Source organism: Dipodomys ordii, unplaced genomic scaffold (assembly GCF_000151885.1).
Source record: "Dipodomys ordii isolate 6190 unplaced genomic scaffold, Dord_2.0 Scaffold5, whole genome shotgun sequence".
Taxonomy (NCBI): domain Eukaryota; kingdom Metazoa; phylum Chordata; class Mammalia; order Rodentia; family Heteromyidae; genus Dipodomys; species Dipodomys ordii.
This window is the reverse complement of record NW_012267221.1, coordinates 37,102,383-37,127,441: the sequence shown is the minus strand read 5'-3', so window position 1 is coordinate 37,127,441 and position 25,059 is coordinate 37,102,383. Positions and strand designations below refer to the sequence as shown.

The 25,059-nt window shown below is 38.3% G+C and overlaps 1 protein-coding gene across 1 annotated transcript in view; it reads right to left on the bottom strand.

Annotated features, from left to right (window-relative positions):
- The window catches only part of Gls (glutaminase), a 77,492-nt gene extending 77,166 nt beyond the window's left edge, over positions 1-326 (bottom strand). The window contains exon 1 of the mRNA XM_013027619.1: positions 5-326. Coding sequence (XP_012883073.1) covers positions 5-102 — 98 coding nt within the window. The 5' untranslated portion in view covers positions 103-326. The remainder of the gene's footprint in view (positions 1-4) is intronic.
- Positions 327-25,059: the final 24,733 nt, after the last annotated feature.

The window sequence follows — 25,059 nt, the reverse complement described above, 5'->3', positions numbered from 1 at the left end:
CAGCGTCGCCAGGGGCTGCGCCCTCCTCAGAGCCGCGCAGACCGGAGCGGGCGGCCGCAGGAGCAGGTCCCGCAGCGTCGCCGAGCCTCGCAGCCGCATCATGCCTCCGCGTCCGTCGGCGCCCGCAAGACTGAGGAGGATGCTCCGGGCGTGGGTGGCCGCTCTGGTCCCCCGAACGCGGCTACGGGAGGGACGGCGAGAGGAAGAGAGGAGAGGTCAGCGGCGTTGAGGAGTGGTGCGGCTACGGTTCCTGCAACTGCAGCCGCCGCCGTCGCCGTCCCTGAGGCTGCTGGGGCCGGTAGCTGCTCCGCGCACCGCCGAGGGCTCCGCACTGAGGCGGGCGCGCAGGGGAGGGCTGGGGACATTCCGCGCGCACCCACCCGGGGGCGGGACGACGCCGGCGGCCCGCCCCCTATGCCCTCTCCGATTGGCTCTTACGCTCGACCTCTCTTTTGATTGGTGGTAGTAGCAGTCAAATTTCTCTCCGCGCCGGCTGCGCAGAGTCGGGCGGGGCGAGGGATCGAACTGACGTGTGAGGTAGGGGAGCTGGACTGGCTCTGGAATAGCCCCTTGGTTCAGGTTCCTGGGGACTGTTCTAATTGGGGACTATTGGGTTCAGGTGTCTCGTGGTTTATGGGGCGGGTAAGTCCTTATCGTCTCTGGGGCCTGGAGCTGTGTGGAAAACTAGTGGGCACGAGCTAGTGGGCGCAGAAAAGGGCAGGACGGCCCGCGGCGTGGGGCTGGGGCTGGCGTCCGACCCGAAGTAGGAGAGGGGCCGGTCTGGCCTTACTGCGGACCCCAGCTATCTAATCTAACCAGGGGCTGACTCCTCTGAGCACCACCGTCCTTCAAAGGCTGACCAGGACATGCTTCATTCCTCTCCCAAATTTTCTTGAAACTTTCCATGGTTGGCTTCTACCCAGATGGGAAATGTTTTGGAAAAAATGAGCAAAATCCTTTCAGCTATGCGATTTAAGCCAATAGGAGGGCTGATGTCTTTTGAGGACGAAAAGGGAAGAAATACAGAATAGAATGGGTTTCCTTTTCAAAAGTTGTTTTGTTGTTGTTGTTGTTTTAAATTGACCCCCAAATACTTAAGAATCTTTGAACAGCAATGATTCCATTGTTTATGGTGGTCTGCTTGAAAGCAACATTGTAGGGGGTTGTGGGTTTTTGGTTTTTTGTTTTTTTTTTCTATTTTAAAAGCTGCTTCATTGTTTTAAGATAGAAGCATCTCGATAGAATACTGGTTCTCTAAATCCACTGGATCTGTGGGACTAACTGTGAATTAGTCCCTGAACCTACGTACATTCTACTCTAGGATAAAAATTGTTTTAAACAATTTCCTGAGACAATGAACTTTAAATGCTGCCATCCACACAGGTTGACATGATGATTTTCATGAGAACAGGAAGGGCGTGTGTCAGGTGCACTATTAATTGAGCATTAGATTTAGTAATCTCTTGAATCTTAAAATATTATACTAGATTAGTAACTGGAGAATCTGGCTGTACCTACAGGTTATGTGACCTTTGGAATGTGGCAGCCTTGCCATGTTTAAGGTTTTTTCTATCTATAACTGAAAAAACATGGGAACAGTGATCATATGTAAAGCATTTAATCGGCTTGCTGGGAAGCTGGGAAGGTGGCTCAGTGGTAGAGTGCTTGCCTTGCATGCATGAGGCCCTGGGTTCAATTCCTCAGCACTGCATAAGCAGAAAAATCCAGAAGTGATTGTGTGGCTCAAGTGATAGAGCTCTTACCTTAAGCTGAAGAGCTGAGTGAGGGACAGCGCCCAGGCCTAGAGTTCAGGCCCCACGACTGACAAAAACAAAAAACAAAAAAAAAATTACCTTTCTTAAAAAGAAGACATAGTAAAGATAACTGCACATTATTTGGGTGGCTTTTCTTAACACTGTTATTTGTTTTAAAAATATTGAATGAAAGAAATGATATATTTAGGGATGGAAAGTTTGGAGGAATGGCAATGAATACTACCCCAGCATAACTTTAAAAAAAAAAAGTGTCTGTGTGTCTGTGTCTGTGTGTGTGTGTGTGTGTGTGTGTGTGTTGGTTCTAGGGCTTGAACTAGGCCTGGACACAGCTTCTGAGGTTTTGTGCTCAAGGCTATTACTCTACCACTTGAGCCACAACTCCACTTCCAGCTTTTTGGTGGTTAATTGGAGATAAAAGTATCATGGACTTTTTAGCCCAGGCTGGCTTTGAACCACAACCCTCAGATCTCAGTCTCTTGAGTAGTTAGGATTACACATGTGAGCCACTGGGGCCTGTGTAATCCTTTAAAACTGACTTATCAATGACTTGCAAAGTTAATGTCTACTTTTATAGATGTAATTATCAATATTGAACACCACCTTTTCCTTACATATTCAAGCTACTGACATCCATTTTTTTCTCTCAATTTGTCAAATATTCCTATGAAATTCTAATGTTTAGAAGTTTAAAGCTATCAAGGGAGCTCAGAAAGAGCTTTGCATAGTATTTTATGCTGGCCCATTCTAATAATCAGTTCTCAGACTATATTAATTGAATATATTTTATAATGTAAATGCTATATATTATATATATTACATATATATGTTAGTCCACCAAAATACCTCCAGTAAACAAAGGCTCTCCAGGTTAACATGGTTGTAAGAACTGCTCTTAGGCTTTCTATTTGCTGCTTCTAGATGCAGCTATCATATACATGTTGTCCTTCCACAGCCCTTTCAAGTAATCAACCATTAAAAGTTTATAAAATGGAAATAGTGCTCTCTGTTTCTATTCTGATTTCAAGAATGGTTGCTGAACTTCTTTTTTTTTAACATCTATATTACTTTGGAGATTAGGAAAGACAGATGTCCAAGATTATTCCATAACCTCAATATACATGTAATATATCATGAAAACTAAAGGATTATTATTTGTTGACCTAGAGGTAAAGGGATAGTAATTTCCCCTTCCTAACTGCTTAAAAGAATTACGTAAATTTTTTTTTTTGAAATCTGTTTGGAGAATAGAAGGCTCAGGAAACCTTCTAAATGACTTTTGGCTACTAGTTCCTTTTCTTCTGATGGTTTCCTGTTTAACTAGCCAACTTGAGCCTTACTGATAAACTCTACCAAACATAATACTTTTCAAAAGCTGAACTTCCATTTATATTGAAGTATTATAAATCCTTCATCTATAAAAGAATGTATTATTAATACTTTACCACATCGGTATTGTAAGGACTAACTGAGCAATACATGTAAGCACTTAGAACAATGCCAAATGCACTTTGTTAGCTATTATTATTATCATCCCATGATTTAATAAATTTTGGTGTGCGGTGTGATCATTTGTCATGCCTGTTATTGAAAAGCCAAACAGTATTGTTTTAAACAGTTTCATCATAAAATATCATTTACAGAGTAGTTAGCAACCCAAAATGATATCATTTACTTTATCTTTAGAAAATAATCATTTCCAAGGTATCTTGAAATAGAAATTGAATAGTGCAAAGATAGGTTATTAAAAACTGGGTTGAGTGCCCAAGGTATCAGCTATTTGGCAATAGCTAATAAAGTAAAGAATGAAGACTGATTAAGAGGGAAAGGCCTTAGATGTGCAGATCATATATTAAGTACCCAAACATAAAACAATTAAAATTTAAGTCTATTTTTTAGCTTTTTCTTTCGTGTTCTCAAATCTGCCATGTATGTAAATGCAATAAAACTTTTCTTAATTGTGACATCACACAAAAAATGAGAAGATTTGAGCCAGTTGACTCATCAAATTTGAGCCAATTAGAATGCTCTGGCTTAAAATACTATAGGAAGCTTTTTGTGAGAGTCCCTTGGTAGCTAGAATGGGAGCAGAGTATGAAGGAGTTCTTTTCCTTTATTATAAGTTTCTATGGTGAAGATTTCAGTTCAATCTTTGTATTTTATATTGTACCTAGGACACAATTATACTCATGGTACTTCCAAATACACATTAATTTTTGGAAGTGATTTTAATTGTTATTTTTTCTGTTGCTCCATAGAAAAATCAACAAAACTCCACCCCAGAGATAAGATAGTCTTACTTGTATATTAGCAAAACTTAAAAAATAAAGTTCATTTTGTAAATAGTTCATTTCAAGAATATTTACTTAAAGAAGAAAATGACCTCTATGGTAGACTGTATTATTGTTTCTAAAAATTTTTGTCCTTCCTATTGGAAAGACTGGATGGTAAGCTTGGCCTTGATGAAATGTGAAAGGATGTAATGTGGCACTGCTGAGTCATCACTTGATTCTGTCTTTTCTTTTTGGGGCAAGAATGGTCTGTCTCAGAATGGGTGTGCTTCTTTACTGGCATCCACAGTGATAGAACAAAGCCAATGACTATGACAGATGAAGCAAAGAGAAATAAACCTATTATAAATCATTTGGAGTTGAAGGTTATTAGGATAGAATGATTTAGCTTAAGCTGGCTGATAAGTTATCCAATTTGAATTTAAAATACATGACACCCAGGAGAACAATATGAGTTATGAAGAGTATGTGAGAACTCCAGAAGTAGTTGAAACCCACAGAGCAGGCAAAACTGAGAATCATTGAGTTTACAGTGCAAATGCCAAACGCTATCTGTCAGAGACAGTTAAAATACATTAAATAGCAAACATTTTTATATTTTTCAATGGCATTTTTCAATGCCACTATGTGTTTGGACATTTTAAGTAGAGAAAATTAGTAGTGGTTTGAAATAGCCACATATCAACTATGTTACACATGGTTTTAGGCTGAAATCTAATGTTGGCTCAACATTTTCTATGCCTAGAAAAGAAAAGGGAGCCTGAAAATTTATCTATTGATAGCCATCCAATGGTAAGATCATATTATCAATTCAGAAAATAATTACTGAATTCTATAAAAATATATTTGTAGCTAAATCAAAGCTTCAAAATCTACAACGCATTTTTATATACCAGGGTACAGAAGATTCAGTTTGGTCATCTGGAAAACCTTGATTCCTTCAAACTATATCTTCACTTTTCAGGTATATGACATTCATAGTAAGAATTTTGGTTCCCTCTGTCCAATGATAGGCACAAGAATTCTACAAAATGCAAGGCTTGTTACTGAACTACTCATAGAGACAGCACTATGTAGTGTGTTCTGAGCTAGCACTTTATGTTTGTGTGCCACGTACTTTATTACAATATGAAAGCATACTGGAATACATTTTTTAAAATCTTTTTTTTTCCGGTCATGGGGCCTGAACTCTGGGCCTGGGCACTGTTCCTCAGCTCTTCAGCTCACGGTGAGCTACCACTTGAGCCACAGCTTCACTTCCGGGTTTTTTTTTTTCTGCTTATGTGGTGCTGTGGAATTGAACTCAGGGCCTCATGCATGCAAGGCAAGCACTCTACCACTGAGCTAACTTCCCAGCTCTAAAAAAATCTTATATAAGCAACCAAATGTTTATAAGTAAAAAAATGGATTCAAATAACATTTCCACATAATGGAGTAGCACACATTATTTGAAAGTAATGACTCCAAATTTATATGTTAAATATTAAAGTCACAAAATAATGCTGAGAGGCAAAGCAAAACAAGTAGATATATAATATATATAATCATGATTATAAAAATTTTAAACATGAACAATGTATTACTCATAGGCTTCTGCATATGTGCATGCATAGAAATAATGAATGCCAAATTTACTATAGTCTGTTATCTCTGGCTATCTATAATGGTGACATGAGATTGGAGAGTTATACACAGAGGGCATCCACTATATATAGATATAGAGACATATTAGTGGTACTAAAGATTGAACAGTCTTGTGCTTGTAAAGTAGATGCTTAGGTAGTAACCATGCACCCATCTAGATTTCCAACTAGATTCCTTGTTTATTCCTAGGCTAGCCTGGACTCAGAACCTCCTATATACATGTCTTGCGTGGCTATAATGACAAGTATGTACCACCACAGTTAGCTTTTTTATCATTGGTTGAAATGAGGTCTCACAAACTTCTTTCCCTAGGTTATCCTCAAACCTTGATCCAATTGATCTCTGACTCCAGAGTAGCTTGGATCACATACATAAGCTACCATGTCCTGACTATAGTGACAAAACAACAGTTTAAAAAAAATCTGAAGCAAGTATGGGATTTATATGGTTTGATATATTCTAGTTTTTATTTGAAGTATTTTATAATAAACCTTATTTCAATCAATGTTGAAAACCATTATATCTAACAATTTTTATAAATGTATAAAATATTACAAATACAATATTAAATTTTTATTGACTCCTATTAAACTTTAACTTTACTATTAATGCTGGGTGACACAAATGGTAAGCAAATGAGATACTTTGTAAATATTTTTCAAGATGCTAATTTTCAAGAAGCTATCCTTAAACTAAAGATTTTATAAAAGAATACAAATGGTTTATATATAACTGAAACTTTATAGGGAAATTATTTGATTCTTGGCTATCACAAACAAATATAAAAGCTATTCCTTCACTAATAAAATATAAATTAAGAAATCCTTCCAGCATTCCTTTGAAATTAAAGAAGCCATTTATTTTTTGTAATATTCCTGCAGGGCACAAATGTCAATTGCTGAATTTTATGGCTAAAGAAATTATAAGTTAATAAGGTCACACAGATAATTAATAATAAGGTTGTGAAGACACATCCTCCAGCTGCATCTGGCCCTTGCTCTTATTTCTTTAGAACCAACAGAAAAAAGCCTAGACAAGTCATGTTTATTGGAGGAAAATCACCCATGGGCTCTTTAAAATTATTCTTTGGGATTAATTTCCCCAAGTATGTGACTAGGCATGTAACCCAAATATAGTAAGCCAGGTGTTATGTGTTAGGGGGAATGAAGAGGCACTGGCAAATTGGAGTTGGAATATTCTTTCTAAACAATAAGTAACTAACCTCCTGAAGCTAATATTAGTTAACTAAGAATGCAGGCAGGTAGCTAGACCTCTAGAGTCTTCAAAATAATCTATAAATGTTTATTTTAAAATTAAAATTTTTTCTGATACTTAAATGTTAATAGCTCATTTTTTAGCACAAAGTAGTCAAAAACACCTGCAACAATATTTTGGCCCAGAGGAAACTACATTTTCAGCACTGTCTTGAACACAGGATGGCAACAATATGACATTCTTTTAGGATTATTTCCGACACAGATTGTCCTGCCCAAACAGGAAAATCTAATACACTTTAAATCTCCTGCCACCATCTTGCTAACTGGAAAGGAGCCAACCTTATAGTAAAGCCATACCAAAGCCACCTGACCAGAAAGAAAGAAAACTTGGAAACTTCAAGAGGTACTAATGCAACTTATTCTGCTACCTAACCTCCTGTAAGAATTCTTTTTAGAGCTTTCTTATTTTATTAGACAAATATATTTAAATATGGGCTTCCGTCGAGAAATCCTAACAATACAATTTATTATTTTCTTTTTTTCTCTATCCTCTCTCTTCTTACCTCTCTCTCTCTCTCTCTCTCTCTCTCTCGTAGTTAATTTGAGATAAGAGTCTCACAGACTTTCTTTCCCAAGCTGGCTTCGAACTGTAGTCCTCAGATCTCCACCTCCTGAGTAGATAGTATTATAGGCATGAGCCACCATGACCCACTATGAGCTCAGCACTCTCAGTTTTTTAAACCTCACCAAATTATATGCCTATGGTTCAGCCCATTTTATACTTTATACAACTCCCCAATCATTTGGGCTACCATGTTTTAAACACAATGATGCAATTAGAAATATACTAAGCATTAAAAAGTCTGAAATTTCAGTTTGGACCCTGAGTGATTTCTATAACTTCTTTTGCTCCCTTCCACCCACAACAAAAAATATTGAACTATAGTTAGACAATGAGCTTTACTTTTTTTTAATACTCCTATACTTGTACATAAATGGTTAGTATTTCAATCTTAACTTGCTGTGCTGTGTTCTAACAGAATAATAAATATTTCTCCTCCTAATTTTTCTTTCTTATCAACTTATATGTCTTAATGCCCTTTTTCCACCCACCAAAATTTTTCCTTCCTCAAGTTTTCCATCTTCCATCTCCACGGGTACTTTACAAGTTCAAATCAATATCATTTCTGTTATTTGAGATGACTAGGTATTTATGTTTTCATTTTTCAGGTGAAAAAATTGGCACAGAAGTGTTAAATAATACAGTCAGCATTTCAGTTGTTTGCCTTAAATGTACTACATACTTTTTTTTTTTTTGTCATTTGTAGGGCTTGAACTCTGGGCTTGGGCGCTGTCTCTCAGCTCTTGAGCTCAAGGCAAGTGCTCTACTGCTTGAGCTACAGTGCCACTTCTGGTTTTTTAGTGGTTTATTGGAGATAAGAGTCTCATGGACTTCCTGCCCAGGCTGGCTGTGAACCGTGATCCTCAGATCTCAGCCTCCTGAGTAGCTAGGATTACAGGCATGAGCCACTGTCACCCAGCTACATATTTCTTGACTACATATTTCCCCCCACCATTGTCTCTTTACTGTCCCAACCTCAATATGTATTTTCTGTCCTAAGAATCAGTTCCATGGGGAAGCCTCCTCTGCCTCTTGTGGAAGCCTCCTCTGCCTCTTCAGGCAGTGTTAAATGGTTCATCGTTTCCATATAAGGATTTACTTGGTAACACACTCATTTATCTAGCTACTATAATTTGCCATATCATCGGTCTCCCAACTAGGCAGAGGATTTATATCTTTTACTCATGGTGGGGGGGGGGTTCTTAAAGTCTTTTATGTTGATAAGTAAATATTTAGAAGTCTCAACATCTTCCTTAGGTTTTTGAGATCAGAGACAAAGTCTGTTATAATTTATAGCTATGGCATAGTCAGACAGGGGCTATATGGTATACAGAGACCTATGAAGGAGCTTGGTGATTGTCAAGTGTCTTGGGCAAAGAAAATAGGTGGTACACAGTATGGGGGAAAAATAAAGGTAGAGAGGCTGGAGAGACGTAACTTATATAGAGTCTTTTTTTTTTTTGGGTCTGGTCATGGGGCCTGTACTCTGGGCCTGGGTGCTGTCCCTCAGCTCTTCAGCTCAAGGCTAGCGCTCTACCACTTGAGCCACAGCACCACTTCTGGCTTTTTTTTGCTTATGTGGTGCTGAGGAATCGAACCCAGGGCCTTAGGCATGCAAGGCAAGTGCTCTACCACTAAGCCACCTTCCCAGCCCCAGAGTCTTGAGGCCTTATAAGGAGTCTAGATTTTATTTTAAGTGCTACGAGAAGCTATTATGTGTCTGTATTTTTAATCAGAAGAGCAACTTAGTCAGATTTAAATTTTGGCCATGCAATTGGTTAAGCAATGAAAACACAGCATTTAAGGAATAAAAAAATTCAGATGTTTTAATGTTAGTTTAATTGTATGCTATGTTAGCTTTGAACATATCTATCATCAGCTTGGATATAAAAATCAACATAACTGAAGCTACATAGGAGTTTATTAACTGAAACAGAATAAATATATCAGAATAAATTAACCTTTCATGATTTTATTTGAATCTTGATTAAATTATTCAACAGCATCTCACAAAAAGGAAATTCATCAAATTTTCAAACTACATGTTTTTAAAATTTTTATTTATTGTTATGGTAAAGGTTATGTACAGAGAGGTTACTGTTTTATAAGTCAGATAAAGAGTACATTTCTTTTTGAACAATATCACCCCTTCCCTCACTATCTCCCAGTTTTTCCCTCCTGTTCCTGCCCACAAGTTATATAGTTCATTTTCAATATATTGTCTAGTGAGTATCACTGCAGCATTTGTTCACCCTTTGCCCCAACATTTCTATGCCCCCTTTTACCCTCCCAAAGACAGATAAACAAACAAGATGAAAGGCAATGAAAACAAAACAACAAAAAAGAAAAGTCTCTTGTTTACATAAGCGTTTTTAGGGACACCTTACTTGTCTGCTCATATTAGCTACCTTGGTAGGATCTAAAATTACAGTTGTCATATCTTGGCTATGGTAAATAATACTGCAATAAACATGGTTGTGCTGGTAGCTTTAGTGTAGTCTTGATTGTGCTCTATTGGATAAATGCCCAGGAGGGGAATTGCTGGGTCAGAGTGTTTAGCTTTTTCAGGGACTGCCTTACTGCTTTCCAGAATGGTTGAGTAAGTTTACATTCCCACCAGTGTAATAGAAGTCTCTTTTAGCCACATCCCCACAAGCATCTGTTATTGTTAATTTTCTTGATAATTGGACCTTTGATGTATAGCTGGTAAAAATCTTCTCTTGTTCTATGGATTTTCTTTTTAGCTTGTTAGATATATCCTTTGGCATACAGAAACTTTTAAGTTGATACACTTCCATTTACCAAGTGTTTCTTTGATTGGTTGTGTTTCTGGAACTTCATTTAGAAAGTTTTGACCTGAGCCCAGGAGCCCTAGTATTTCCCCTACCCCTGCCTGTAATATATTCATGGTTTCTGGCCTTACATTGAGGTGTTTGATCCCTTTTGAATTGCTGCTGATGCAATGTAATATACAGGGATCTAGTTTCAGTTTTCTGCATGTGGATATCTAGTTTTGCCAGCACCATTTGTTGAAGAGGTTGTCTTTCTGGCATATTTCAAGAAAATGTTGTATACATACACCATAGAATTTTACTCATTCGTTAGAAAGAATGATATTGTACTATTCATAAGGAAATGGAAAGACTTAGAAAAAAGTAAAGTAAGTAAAGTAAGCCAGACCCAGAGAAAGAAAAGTTACATGGTTTCTCTTATTTGTGGTAGGTAGAATATGCCTATAAATCTATAGGCAAACACATTGGGTGGTATGCAAACAGTTAAAATGAATTAACTGAAGTATAATAGACTTTATGGAGAGCTCAACTAGTATAATTCTTTAGAAAGACTAAGACAAAGCCCAACAACAGAAGTACTAGGAAATGGGTACTTGCAAGAGGGGAGGGTGGGGCCAAAGGGAGAGGGGTAGAAGAATGAAAGGGGAAAGAAGGGAATAGGAAAATTTGCAGGCAAGAATTCATTGTATACACCACGGAATTGAGAAATATAAAGGAAGTGATGGGCATCTTTACAATAAAGTAATAATAAATAAAAGAAAGTGTTGGGTTGAAGTAGGGTAAAGATGTTGAAGTAATGACACAGATCAAGATACATTTTACACATAAATTGCTTTGTTAAATGGCAAAAATTCAATATATAACCTAAAATTAAATAATTTTAATTTTGGGGGGGTGGGTTGGGAGCAGCGGGTCAGAATGTTGATATACTGTATTCATAAACCATTTTGGTGAATGGCAATGCCTTTGTACAACTACTTTTTTTGTTTGTCTTGGGGCTTGAACTCTGGGCCTGGGTTTTGTCCCTGAGCTCTTCAGCTCAAGGCTAGCACTTTATCACTTGAGCCACAGTGTCGCTTCCAGTTTTTGGTGGTTAATTGGAGATAAGAGTCTCCTGGACTTTCCTGTCCAGGCTGGCTTTGAACCACAATCCTCAGATCTCTGCCTCCTGAATACCTAGGATTACAGGCATGAGCCACCAGTACCCGGCTAATAAAAATATTTTTAAAATAATAAATCATATAATTCTTAGGTTTGAGGAGCTTAATAGCATACAAACTTCTAATTAAATGCAGCATTTTAGATCTTACAAACATTTCATGTATATTTGATTAATATGATATAAAAATGAAGTCTATGAGAGAGATTGGAGAATATTCTAGAAAGAGTATGACATTTTCTAGGCATAAATCTAGGTGTATAAGGACAAAAAGAAGACTGTTTCAAAAACAAATAGATTGGAGCTAAATACAGTTGGGGAATTATGAACAAGCTGATATATTATTTACTAGTCTGGCATAGTCTTCTCCAATGTAGATAGTACATTTCTCCTTCCTTGTAGCTTTATGTACCCATGATACTTGTATTAGCTTGAAAAGATAGGACACAGATTTCTACTCTTTTTTTTTTTCCTTTAGCTAGTATAACTGCCAGTGCCTAAAACTGCCTGAATGCCTGGGTGCAGAGTAAGGCATTTTGTCATTTTAAGCTGCTGTAATTTTGAGGTTTTCACAGCAAAATTTATCCTATTCTGAGTGATCTATCTTCTATGACAAAAAAGTCAGAAGGAGAGTTTGGGTTACAGCAAAGGCAGATTTCCTGGCAGCATATAAAAAGGTCCATCCATAAAATGGCCACTTACCCAAAAGTATGTGCCCAAAATATGTAAGTGAATCTAAGTAAGCATATTTTATGCTTTTTCTAATGAATGCCTTTTCTGACCAGCTGTTATTTCCACAAGTAACTCCAAAGTTGACAAATGTAGTCTGAGTCAAGAAAATGTCTTCACAATCTATCCTTTATGTAATCTGACAGTAGCCAAGTCACTGAGCTATATGTCCTAGACAGAGAAAAAAGTTTACAGAAGTATGTGCAACATCTTACTAAATACTTACTGGACTAGGTATTGAGCATTGAATTCTATTATATTTCCATTGCAAGGACTGTGCTACAAAGGAAAAAAGTTGCATGTAATTTGGAGTGGTACAGGTTGTACTTGAATTCTAGCAAGCAGTACTACCTTCCTAAAATATTACCTTCATGAATTTTGCCTTCTAGGTGACAATGATTGTATTTTAACAAGGACTTCTAGAAATAATGCCTTAGCTCCAGAAAGTGCTGAAATAGGGAGAACTCCACAGCCAATGAGAGGCAAAAGTAGGAGACAAATGTGCCAGTTAAAACCTAAACTTTGCTATATATAGGAAATGTTAGATTATATAGGCAGAGGAGGAAATGAGGAAAGGTTTAGACATGAAGGGTATAAGGCCAGGGGTCTAGAAGCAGATTGTCCATCCTAAGATAACAGAAACACTGAACACAACATAAAAGGAAGAAGAAAGGATGAGAGATTCTTTAGAACTCAATAGATTCATTTTTTTTTTTTTTTTGGTCCAGTTGTGGGGCCTGAACTCTGGGCCTGGGCGCTGTCCCTCAGCTCTTCAGCTCAAGGCTAGCACTCTACCACTTGAGCCACAGCACCACTTCCGGCTTTTTTTTTCTTTTTTTGCTTATGTGGTGCTGAGGAATCGAACCCAGGGCCTCAGGCATGCAAGGCACGCACTCTACCTCTGAGCCATCTTCCCAGCCCCTCAATAGATTCTTAAAAAAAAAAAAAAAAAAACCTTTGGTATTGTAGATTTTCCTCAATAGTTTGTAAAGTAGACTATAGGAACAACCTTATTGAGTGTACTTGCTAGGATCTGCCCAAATGTCAAGAGAAAGCTTATGTTTTTGTTTCAGAGGAGGAAACCAATACATAAATTTTAAGTCCAATTCCAAACAATTTTTTTCTTAAAAGTTTATTAATAAGAGGCTGGAGATTTAGTGTAGAGGTAGAGTGCTTGTCTAGTAGTCTCAGTGTCTTGGGTTCAATCCTTAGTGCCATAATAAAATAAAAGTTTAATAATGAAAATTAATGTGATCGGGCTGGGAAGGTGGTTCAGTGGTAGAGCGCTTGCCTTGCATGCTTGAGGTCCTGGGTTTGATTCCTCAGCACCACAGAAGCAGAAAAAAAAAAAGCCAGAAGTGGCGCTGTGGCTGATGTGGTAGAGTGCTAGCCTTGAGCTGAAGAACTGAGGGACAGTGCCCAGGCCCAGAGTTCAGGCCCCACGACTGGACCCCCCCAAAAAACTAATGTGATATATGTACATTCTCTAAATTTTTTTCTGAACTGGGAGTCAGGAGACTAGAAGGGTATCTGTAGCCTGGACATTACCTAATTGGTGGACCTGGGCAAATCCCTTGACATGTCAATGCATGTTACCGTGTCTATAAAGTAAAGGTTGGCCCAAGTTACTTCAAAGGTTCCGCCTGGATCCCAATTATGAGCACTGGTTACATGGAATTGTGGCATTTATCTGCAGAGTATTATATACTTACTGACGAAATCTCACATCTATTTTTTTCCAACAGATAATCAGAAATTGCAGGTGACACATTGGTTGTACCAAATAAAGTTCAGTGACTAGTCAAAAGCTATAAACAGCTTAGCAAAAGGCAGTTTTGCAAGAGTCATAAAAGGTATACACTTTTAGGTTAATGATCAAGATAATATTAAGACATGGCGTGAGAAAAGACAAAAGGGCTCTATAACCAAACAACCCAATATTATTAAGAACCTCAAGGCCATATGAAAACTTGTCCCATAGTATGGAATGATGTCTCTGTAGCTTGGTTGATGTCAGTGGGTTTTTTCCAAAGGCTAAATATTCTCAGAATATAAAGGCAATTATATCTGAGGCCAGTTCATGCCCTCTTTGGCTGGAGGGCCTCATACTCATGTCAGGGAAATGCAGTCATTGAAAGTACACATGCTCACTGTCATTAGAGACAGCTGTTATACCAGGAAATCAGACTCCTCCACCAGTCTCCAGGACAATATATTGGTCTAAACCATTGTGCTTTCAGAGTCATTTGAGAACAGAGATAACCTCAGGTAAATAGAAAGCATGTGGACAAGTGTCAGCAGTGTGAAATACAGTTTTCAAGTCAATTACTATATTTGGTGTGTGTATATGTGCTTTTTAAGGAGCTGGTCTATCTAGAGTCTACTTGTCTCTAAATAATAAAATTACTTCACTCCTAGAAACCGCTTCCTGGGAAAGAGCCTGACTAAAACATCAAAACAGTGAAAATAGGTCTTTTAGACACTTAACAATAAGAGAGGTTTAAGAGCAAAATCCCATAATAGCTTCAATCATATAAATATATCTAGTCTCTCTCAGATGAGAAGCTAGGATCATGAACTTTCTTACTGCAACAACATATGTTAACTCTTCCCTGATCATTCATGCTAGATAGGACCATCACCTAGCTACAAAAATTTTTAATCAAATGATCATTGAGATTTTTATTGGCATATAGTGTATCCCATGCATTAAGTGCACAATAATGGAAGGAATTGTACTAATTTCCCTGCATCTCCTTGAGTTACTCCAAGCAATTGATATACTCCTAAAGTGCCCTTGCTAGAAGTAAATGAAATAATGTGTGTATAGAATATTGTTTAAAAATAGGCACACACCAAAACACAACAGATGTTAGCTCCTCGTCCAGTAATCTGTTTCTACCCAGGAGCCAGAGGGTGATCCTTCTTAAACATAAATCGGATCATGATATTCTCCAGCTTAAAAACCTTAATGGCTTCCTTTTATACTTAGGATATATAAATATATATGTATATATATATATGAAAAATTCCCTACAAAGCCTTTCTGACAGTGCCTAGATTTTAGCCCCCTTTTCAGCCATTTTCCTACCAAAATTCTGTGCACTAGCTACAATTGTCTTTGGTCGCATCTTCAAATGCTCCAGAGGTATCCTGTAGCAGCAAAAGGGAGATTTGCAGGGGCTTATCTTTTGTAATATGTATCCCATGTTAGATATGAACAATTAATATTTTACAAATCTATAAAATGCTAGGCATAAACAGCTCTAGACTACCATTTGGTCTAATTACTGCCTTTAAAGCCCCCCTAAATTGTCATTTTGGGAGCTGTCCTTGCTTCTACACATGCCACTTACTCTGCTGCACCTCTTATTTTTCCTCTTTGCTTCTGGCAAAAATCTTGATCAGTCTTCAAGTCTCAGCATAAATGTCACTTCCTCTCATTGAGCCCTGTCCTTTCTTTTCAAGCAAATGGATACTCTGGTGTGGTTTTTTTCTCTCCCACTTGACCATAAGTGACTTGTATCTGTCTATGCTGCAATCTAGTATAGAGAAAGCAGGCAAGAAATGTCTGTTGCTGGAGCTCAAGATCTACTGACCAATAAAATCCACCTATATATAACAACACACATACACACACACACACACACACACACACACACACACACACACACACACACATCCCATATATAACAAAAACACTGCCCACTCCAACATGAAAAAAATGGAGATACTACACTAGCCAATCTGTTATCTAATTTTGAGAATCTGCGTGAGCTGATATCCAGGAAGAAAAAAGAAATTGTCCCCATCAAACATTATGCCTTGATTTCTTGGCCTTTTTCTATATTCTCTGTATTTCATTTTCTCCCATCTTGTCCACTGCATTTTGATATACACAGATGGCTCTGGAGCAAAATTAAATTTTATGTGGAAAGTAAGAGTTGGCAAAGGGAATGAAGGAGGAGGGAACTTACTGAACAGAAGAGATAAAACACAAGCACAGCCTCTACACACTCAGCATGTTCCTTCAGGGCATATCCTTCTGCCATCTTTCCTGGCTGCCCTATATGCCTTTATATCTATTTCCAGTGGACTAGTTTCCTGTCCCAGGTCATGCTTAGCACTGGTATCTGAAAGGAGTACTAAATCCTTCTCTGCTTGGAGCCTAGTTATGTTCTCATTTGTCTATTACTCACCACAGTATTACTCTATAGCAAGAGTTTAAGAAGCTTTTACTGGGAAGCCCTGTTCTTTCCTGTTGCTTTCTTGAGTGTTTTTGGAATGTCATTACATGCCAAAAATTGTGCTATGTGTACCCCCTGCATTCTCTGCCTTGTAAACTATCTAGAGAGTTTGTTTTGAATTTTCTTGGTTACTTTTAGTCTTTCCTGGATTTTTTTTAGAGATTCTTAAATTCTGGACATTTGATTCTTTTGATTTTTTTTCTTAAAAATTTCTCTTTTTAGCTCAGTCTCTCACTCTCTTTTAGAATATCTTTATTCAGAAAGTTATATGTAAATTCACATGAGAAAGGTTACTCATAAAAAAAACTTCTTAGAGGGCTGGGAAGGTGGCTCAGTGGTAGAGCGCTTGCCTTGCATGCATGAGGCCCTGGGTTCGATTCCTCAGCACCACATAAGCAGAAAAAAAAGACCGGAAGTGGCGCTGTGGCTCAAGTGGTAGGGCCCTAGCCTTGAGCTGAAGAGCTGAGAGACAGTGCCCAGGCCCAGAGTTCAGGCCCCACAACCAGACCAAAAAAAAAAAAAAAAACTTCTTAGAGGTCCATGTGTGTTTAAACATAGGTCTAGAGGGTATAGCTCAGTGGTAGAGCTCTTTGTCTAGCATATGCAAAACCCTAGGTTTGATACCTAACACTGAAAATTAAATGTATTGTTATGTTTTCCATCCCTTTGACAAAATATCTAGACAAAGAAAGAAAGAGGAAGAGTTAATATGGGCTCAATGTACTAGAGATTTCAGTGCATGCTCTGGGTGCACCAGTGGATTTTGGCCTGAGGCCAAATAGTAAAATATGGTGAAAGCAGCTGATCTCACAGTACCTGGGAGGGGGTGGAGGAGAGGCTGCAGAGAAGTAGGAGAAGAAAGAGGAAGAGGAAGAAGAAAGGAAGGAGAGGACAAGAAAAGAGGAGGAGAAGGAAGAGGGATGGAAAGAAGGAGGAAAGTAGGGACAGGGCACAAGATAGTAAATATCCTTCCAGGGCATTCTCCAGGGACTTATTTCTTCCAACTGGGCCCTACTCCCAGAGGCTCACCACTTCCCAATGCCATTAGCTGGCAACCAAGCCTTAGCATATGTCCTCTGAGAAACATTTCAGTCAGATTCAAAGCTGTCACTGGAGACCTGAAGCCTTCACTCTGAAGTATGAAAAGTGGTATCTGCCTTGTTGGGGTGTGCGTATTGTACCTTTATTCAGAATTTCTACCCTTCCATTAATTAAGGTTTCCACATAAGCAGATGTTTTTTCCAAGAATTCTATTGTGTGTCCTGCCTCTGAAACAAGGTAAACAGAATGAGAATATTAACAGTCCTGGGGGATGGAGGGGGATTGTGTGTAATTGCGGAAGTTAGAGGGAAGGGATGGTAGGGGGAAAACAAGGGAGAAAGCAACAATGCTTGATAAGAAATGTACTCATTAGGGGCTGGGGGTTTAGCCCAGCGGAAGGGCGCCCTCCCGATGCGCTCAAGGCCCTGGGTTTGGTCTTCAGCCTTGGAAAAAAAAAATGTACTCATTACCTTGCTCATGTAACTGTAACTCCTCTGTACAGTATTTTCACAATAAAAAACTAATAAAAAAGAATATTCACAGTCCCAAATACCTATTTTTATGCTCTATAGTTCATCTATATTCTTTCTACCATCACCCCAACTATACTTCTATGGTGGAAACCCTTTATATATGATACAATAAATCTGAGAAGCCATATTTCAGGCTCTTAAATTCTATCTTTCCAGAACATGAAGCTCTGTTGTTTCCCTCTGCATCTTGATCCCTGCAAAAGAATTTCATACAGAGGTGTCCCTGTCTTCTCCATGGTCATACCACATTGGATTTTCCAGCTACACAGTTACTTGAAGCCTGCCCTGTCCTGATTCTTCCTTCCTCCTTCAGTTTCTTTTTTTTTTTTGGGGGGGGGGGGAGTCCGGTCGTGGGGCCTAAACTCTGGGCCTGAGCGCTGTCCCTCAGCTCTTCAGCTCAAGGCTAGCGCTCTACCACTTAAGCCACCTTTCCAGCCTCCTCCTTCAGTTTCTAATGCTCACTTTTGTTCTCTAGACACATGCCTCTTCTTTTAGTAGAAAGTACCCATTTTGATGCCGATCTTGTAAAACCAAGAAAACTATGCCTAGAAGGTGAAAATAAGAAGAGACTAGACTATACACTGTAGTTTTGCTCATTTAGCAAACAATAACTCAGGAAGTTACTAAGGATTTTCTACATTTTAGCATGATCCTTCATCATGTGAACTCTATTGGGGAAGGAAAGATACTATACAGTCTAAAAAATTGGAGAATCACAAAGTCAGAAAATGGAAAGAAATGAACCTCAGAGACACAGTCTGCTTTCTCATCTGTGTATTAATCTCCCCTGTAACATTCTTTAACTGTGACATCCAGCCACAGTTAAAATAGATATATTTCCAGATAGATAAATAACTAAATAAATAAGTGTATTTATTTATTTTTGGCAGTTGTGGGTCTTGAACTCTGGGCTTGGGCGCTGTCCCTGCGCTCTTCAGCTAAAGGCAAGTGCTCTACCCTGTGAGTCACAGTGCCACTTCCGGTTTTCTACTGGAAATAATAGTCTCACAGCCTTTCCTGCCTGGGCTGGCTTTGAGCTGTGATCTTCAGATCTAAGCCTCCTGAGTAGCTAGGATTACAGGGGTGAGCTACCAGTGCCCTGTAAATTTATATTTTTAAACAACAATAAAACTTAGCTTTATACCTTAATCTGTATTTTTCAAAATATTCTGGACAGCCACATCAGAATTAGCTTAGATTTTGTTGTTTGAATCTACAAATACAGAATTCCATGAATATGGAATGCTGATGATATTATTTGAAAAATAAAACAAAAACAAGCCTTAATCTCTATTTAGAGGATGAGACCCTACATTCTAACAGCAACCAGACAGGGATGTGAGCAACAGATTTCCTTCTTATATTTCCTAGGACAGAAGCAGGTTTCTTACGTCTTAGGAGGAGCAATCTATGCTTGCAGGCATTTTTGCAGGAATGTGATGAAAACAACTGTTTCAAACCTACGCCTGACATTTTTCCTACATCAGACTCAAAGCAGCGAAGGGCATTACTGAATCTGGCAGAAGCATAGGTTTCTGCTTCCTGATAAAAATGAGGACGAGGAGCCCCTCCTTGAAACAGAGAAGGAAAAAGGAGCTGAATATTAATATCACATTTGGTATTGGAGAAATTATGTCTTGGCCTTCTGACAGTATAACTAGGCAACCACACTAAGAGAAATGGTTCAGTGTTAACAAAAGTCTAAAGAAACAGACTTATTAGGAAGCAAAAGTAAGTAATTCTAGGGTATGGATAGGTAAACAGTCAGTTTGTTCAAGGGCATGAAGGTAGAAAGATGGCCCAGAACATAGGAATATAGAAGGAAAAAAATGAAAGGAATGCAGACACCACTCAGGCTACAATAAAATGAGTCTTTAAAATAATTTAACCATTTCACTGAAAGCAGCATATTTTTAGAATAAGGAGAGTTATGCAATATTTAGGCAGGCTGAACAGCAATCCCTTTGAAAGAGGTTCATAGTGAGTGTTTCAGAAAACCACGGAGGCACTGAGCTCAGTGCATAAGAGTCGGCTGTTCTAAAAATGCAAGAGCCAGAAATGACACATACCTAGAAAATGACCCAAAACAAACTGAAGCAGGACAGAGAAATCAATTCTTCTTTCTTCTACAAGGGGAAAACACCTCTCTTGACCTCCTTCTTCCTTCATTTCCTAAGAAAGAGCTTCAGACTGAGGATCAGAAAAGCCTAGACATTAACCTTGGCTTTCTGACTACCTATATGATTTTAACCAATGAATTTGGCATCCCATGTCTAGATTTCTTTGCCTACAAATAAGATATCTTGGTCAAGATTGAACTTTAAATTTTGTATTTTTCTTATTTTTGTCTTTACACATATTCATTCATCTATAATGTAAACATTTTTTTTGCTTTAGCAAATAAATCCACAAAAATGTCTCCTTGTAGTTATATAAATATAAGAAAAGGACCATTAATCTAAACAGGCTGTTGTTGGTAATAGACCTGGCTGAAGATGCAATTTGGGCTCAAACTTCTATCACCAAGTATAAGGTGTTTACTTATATTTAAAGTGTTCAAAATGTTTCCTACTACTAGATCTGCATTAACAGGAGATGAATTAGTTTCTTTATTTTTTTGTTGGTCGTGGGGCTTGAACTTGGGTCTTGAACTTGGGGCCTGGGCGCTGTCCCTGAACTCTTTTGCTCAAGGCTAGTGCTGTAACATTTTGAGCCACAGTGCGACTTCCTGTTTTTTGGTAGTTAATTGGAGATAAAAATCTCAAGGATTTTCCTGTCTGGGCTGGCTTGAACTATGATCTTAAGATCTCAGCCTCCTGAGTAGCTAAGATTATAGGTGTGAGCCACTATTACCTGGTGAATTACAGTTTCTTATTACTTACATGTTTCTTATTACTGATAGATTTTTGCTTAGAGATGATGAATTGGGCGGAAACTAGTGAGATAAACCAGGAGGTAATAGTGAGATTTGGGAGTACCCTTGCTTTCTGGGCAATGGTAATGGGTGCAACTAAGAGTGAGCATCTTTGGTTTGGATAATGGGCTGTTGGATTATAGACTTGCCTCTTCCCAGTGACAGCAATAGGTTCATTAGGGAAGTTTCACTGCCGTAGAAATTGTCCAGACAAGATTCAAATAGGAGGAGAAAAATAGTCTCTGTGAGACAACCTTCTGTGGCTCTCAGAAATAGCAGGAGATCCTGTTTATGTCAGTGGCACTCATATGAAGCATATCTATCATACAAGAACACCTATCAGAGACATTCATGGTAAACAATGTATAGGCAGGCTCAGGAGCATTGTTCCCACTCCTCCTGATGATACTTGGATTTGAATGCAAGGTGTCCTGCTTGATAGGCTGGTGCTTTACCAGCTAAACTAAGCCTCTAGCCCTATTATTTGCTAGTTTTTTTTTTTGTTGTGGTGGTTTTTTAGATTAAAACTGGATAATTTTTCTGGCCCATTTGGCCCCAAAACTTGCTCCTTTAGAGCTTACTCACCTGACTAGCTAAAATTATAGACACTGGCCATTCAGGGCCAAAGGATCTGATTCACCTATCTCAGGCAATGTGCTTATACCTTGATATACATGGATGGATGGCTAGAATGAGTGGAATATTTTGATGCATACATTTCATATGGGATGGGGAAAATGTCTTGTTCATAAATGGGGAATACTTAGCTACCAAAACAGGGAGATATGCATTTAGAAATATATGTCCTGAGACTTTTTTAAATTGGTATATAGATTTCTTTTTATCAAATATTTATTACTTGGTAGATCAAATCAGTAGATTTTTAAGTAGTGCTCTAGGATGGCCTTTGTCAGAGAATGGGTTGGATATCTGTTTCTTATTCCTCTGTTCATTTGCCTCTTTCCACCTGCTATTTCCTGGTACTCACCTCATTCTCCCCATGTACTCAGGGTAGAGGAATGAATGTGTGTGTGTGTGTATCTGTGTGTATGTGTACAATTGCTGCCAACTAAACATTTATATATATGTACAATTGCTACTAACAACTGAACTGTCTTGAGTAGTGCAGAGTTGTACAAGAATATCTAGACATAGAACAAGATTGTCTGATTCCCCAGATGGTATGATTTAGTATGTTTTGTATAACTTCTCTACCTCTTGGAATCCAGAGAGACTAATATATAAATTGTGTCATTTTCCTATGATCATAGGTAATAGGTATCTGCTTTTTCTTCCTTAAGTTCTGTCTATTACTGCTTTGATATTTGGATTCTAGTCCATTTAAAAGTGAATGGAATGACTTGTTTCCTTTGGTCCCATCAGAGGACAGAGGTTTATCTTCTAGAAGTCTCTAGCCCTACCACTTAGCACATTTGTCTCACTCAGAATAGGCATTCAATACATAGTCTCAGGTCTTAAACACCTGGATTTGCATTTTTGGACCATATTAACTTGAACAAATTTTAAACTCCCTATATGACTTAGTTTCTTCATGTGAAAATCTTGATAATAATATATGCTCTCTGACATTGATGTGATAGTTAAATGAAATAGTGACTATCATATGCCTGCTATGCTGTAATGGTTAATGATGACAGTTGTTGCTAGTCATCAGTTTGTTGTGTGGAGTATGAGTCAGAAAGAGAAATCACTAAAGGTGATGACTGTGGCACTAGAAGAAAGGAGTGGTGGACTTTCTATTTGTGAACCTTGTACATGTTAGGCACAGAAATTAGGGATATCTAAACAATCTCTGTATTCTGAAGACTTTATAAACTGGCAACTGAAGTAATCCAGGCCCAAAGAAACATAGGTCCCATGGTTTCCCTTATTTGCAATAACTAGTATATGTCTGGGACAAGCAGAAAAGGTCAGATAAGATGATGTTAAGCGAAGATATATTGATCTTCTTAATAATGTAAGTAAACAATTCACCACCACCACCGCCAGAAAGAATCATCATGTACCAAATTTTCAATGCTTAACATGGAGGCAATTTTAAATATATACTTTGGAGATAAAGTATTAATATTATTAAACAAAAATCTTGATTATCTCAAAATCCACGCTCCTATCTTCCAACCACTCAAGTCTTCATCAGGTTATGTTTTAAATTGTTGTAATGTGAATCATCCCAGAAGCCACATTTTAAAATATGGAATAATGGAGTCTTTATTATACAGTTAACAGGCTGCAGGCTGCCAGTTACAAAGGCCTGTAGTATGCAAATACACATAACACAGCTAGGAAACATGCTAAGAAGGAAAGAAATAACAAAAACAATACCAACAAGCCAATTCAGCTCCACTGGAGAGCTGAATTGGGACACCATGATGACTGGAAACCAGACAGGAGACAAGACAGGATCATAGAGACACGAGTGGCATCCCCTGGCAGCTAGGCTGGTCCAGGCCTAAATAGGTTGGCGCAGGAGGCAGATCCTCAGGAAATGCCTAGTCCCAGGCACTGGACTGACAGATTCAGTAACCTATCAGCCAAGTACCTCCCACTGCCTCCAAGAGGCCAGGCATGCCCGTGGGAGGTAGGTGATGGGGGGGGGACTTCCTTCCCCCATCATGAAGACAAGGTGCTAGACCCTACAATCCACCACGTGGCCAATATGGCACTGACCAGACCTGACCTCCTTACTTCAAAATGAATTGTTTTGAAAGTTATTCTCTATGTAATTTTCTTGCTAATCATATCATTTGAGCAGTATTCAATAAAATACCACTGTTCGCATTCATGTGTCTCTTACACAAATATCTAAAGGAAAACAAAAGGACTTTATTCCACAAATGAAACTGTTTATGACCACTAAATTTTGATTTGTCATCATAAACTAGCCAGGTATTTTATCACAGTGCTATGTAGTATCCTAAAAATATTTACTTCCAAGATTGTAAAAACTTCCTAAGATTAATACAAATTGACTCACTAAAAATTTTATGAAGGAAAAATTTTAAATGAGTATCTTAGCATTTTACAATGGCCTTGTCCTTACATCACAGTTTTTAATATATATGATTCTTGAAAAATGATACTTTGGGCTGGAAGTATTGTTCACTGCTAGAACATCTAGGAAGCACCACCTTGAGTACAAATTTTATTACCACCAAAAATGAAGAAAAAAAGATCTTTTGACAGACTGTGACTCCAACTTCAGTTAGATGGAAGTCTGAAGCTGTGCTACCCTTCAGAGGAATAGTTTCTTTAAGGGCTGCTGTCACAATATTGGAAAGATCAGTATAAAGCTGCCAAATTAGTCTTCATTAAGATACCATCCTCAGAAAAGACTTTTTTTTTCAAACAAATTTCCCATACTATATTGGATTTCTGATTCATGGTGAACTGGTGGGCTAAAATTAGTTTGAGAATGCTACCTGGGAAGGGAAGTTCATGTCTGCTTTTCCCCACACATACCCTCTATATGTGAAAGGAGATGTGGTCAGTAGAGGTCCAAGGTTACTCAACTCCTTTGAAGGTGAGACCAGTCGTCTACATTATGCTTCCCACAGAGAAGGTTCCAACTGGCTTAAAAAAGATGGGCTAGGCGATGGGGTTATATAGCTCAGTGGTAGAGTGCTTACTTTGTATATGTAAGGTCTTGGGTTTAATCCCCAGTATCAATGGGGGAAAAGTTAGCTAAGAGTTCTCACCATAATTATTCCATATTTTTTAAAATGTAGAGGCAATATGTTAATTGTCATAGTGGTGGGCTGGTGAGTGTGAGGGAGAGGAGATGCTTTTGGAATTCAATGGATTGAGACAAGAACTGTTGAAATTTCTGCCATATATAATATAACATTATAGGAGAAAAAGTATTGTTCAGCTCTAAAGCCATTCACATATCACTTTTGAGAAATATACTTTCCCCCAACAGGAGTTATGGAGAACTGGAGTTGGCTACTTGAAACAGAGGATTCTGCAGATGGGGCGTGCTGCTACTGGGTCTTGAACTCCATCCTGGGTGCTATTCCTGAGATCTTTAGCTCAAAACTAGTGTTCTACCACTTGAGCCACAGGTCCACTTTTGTT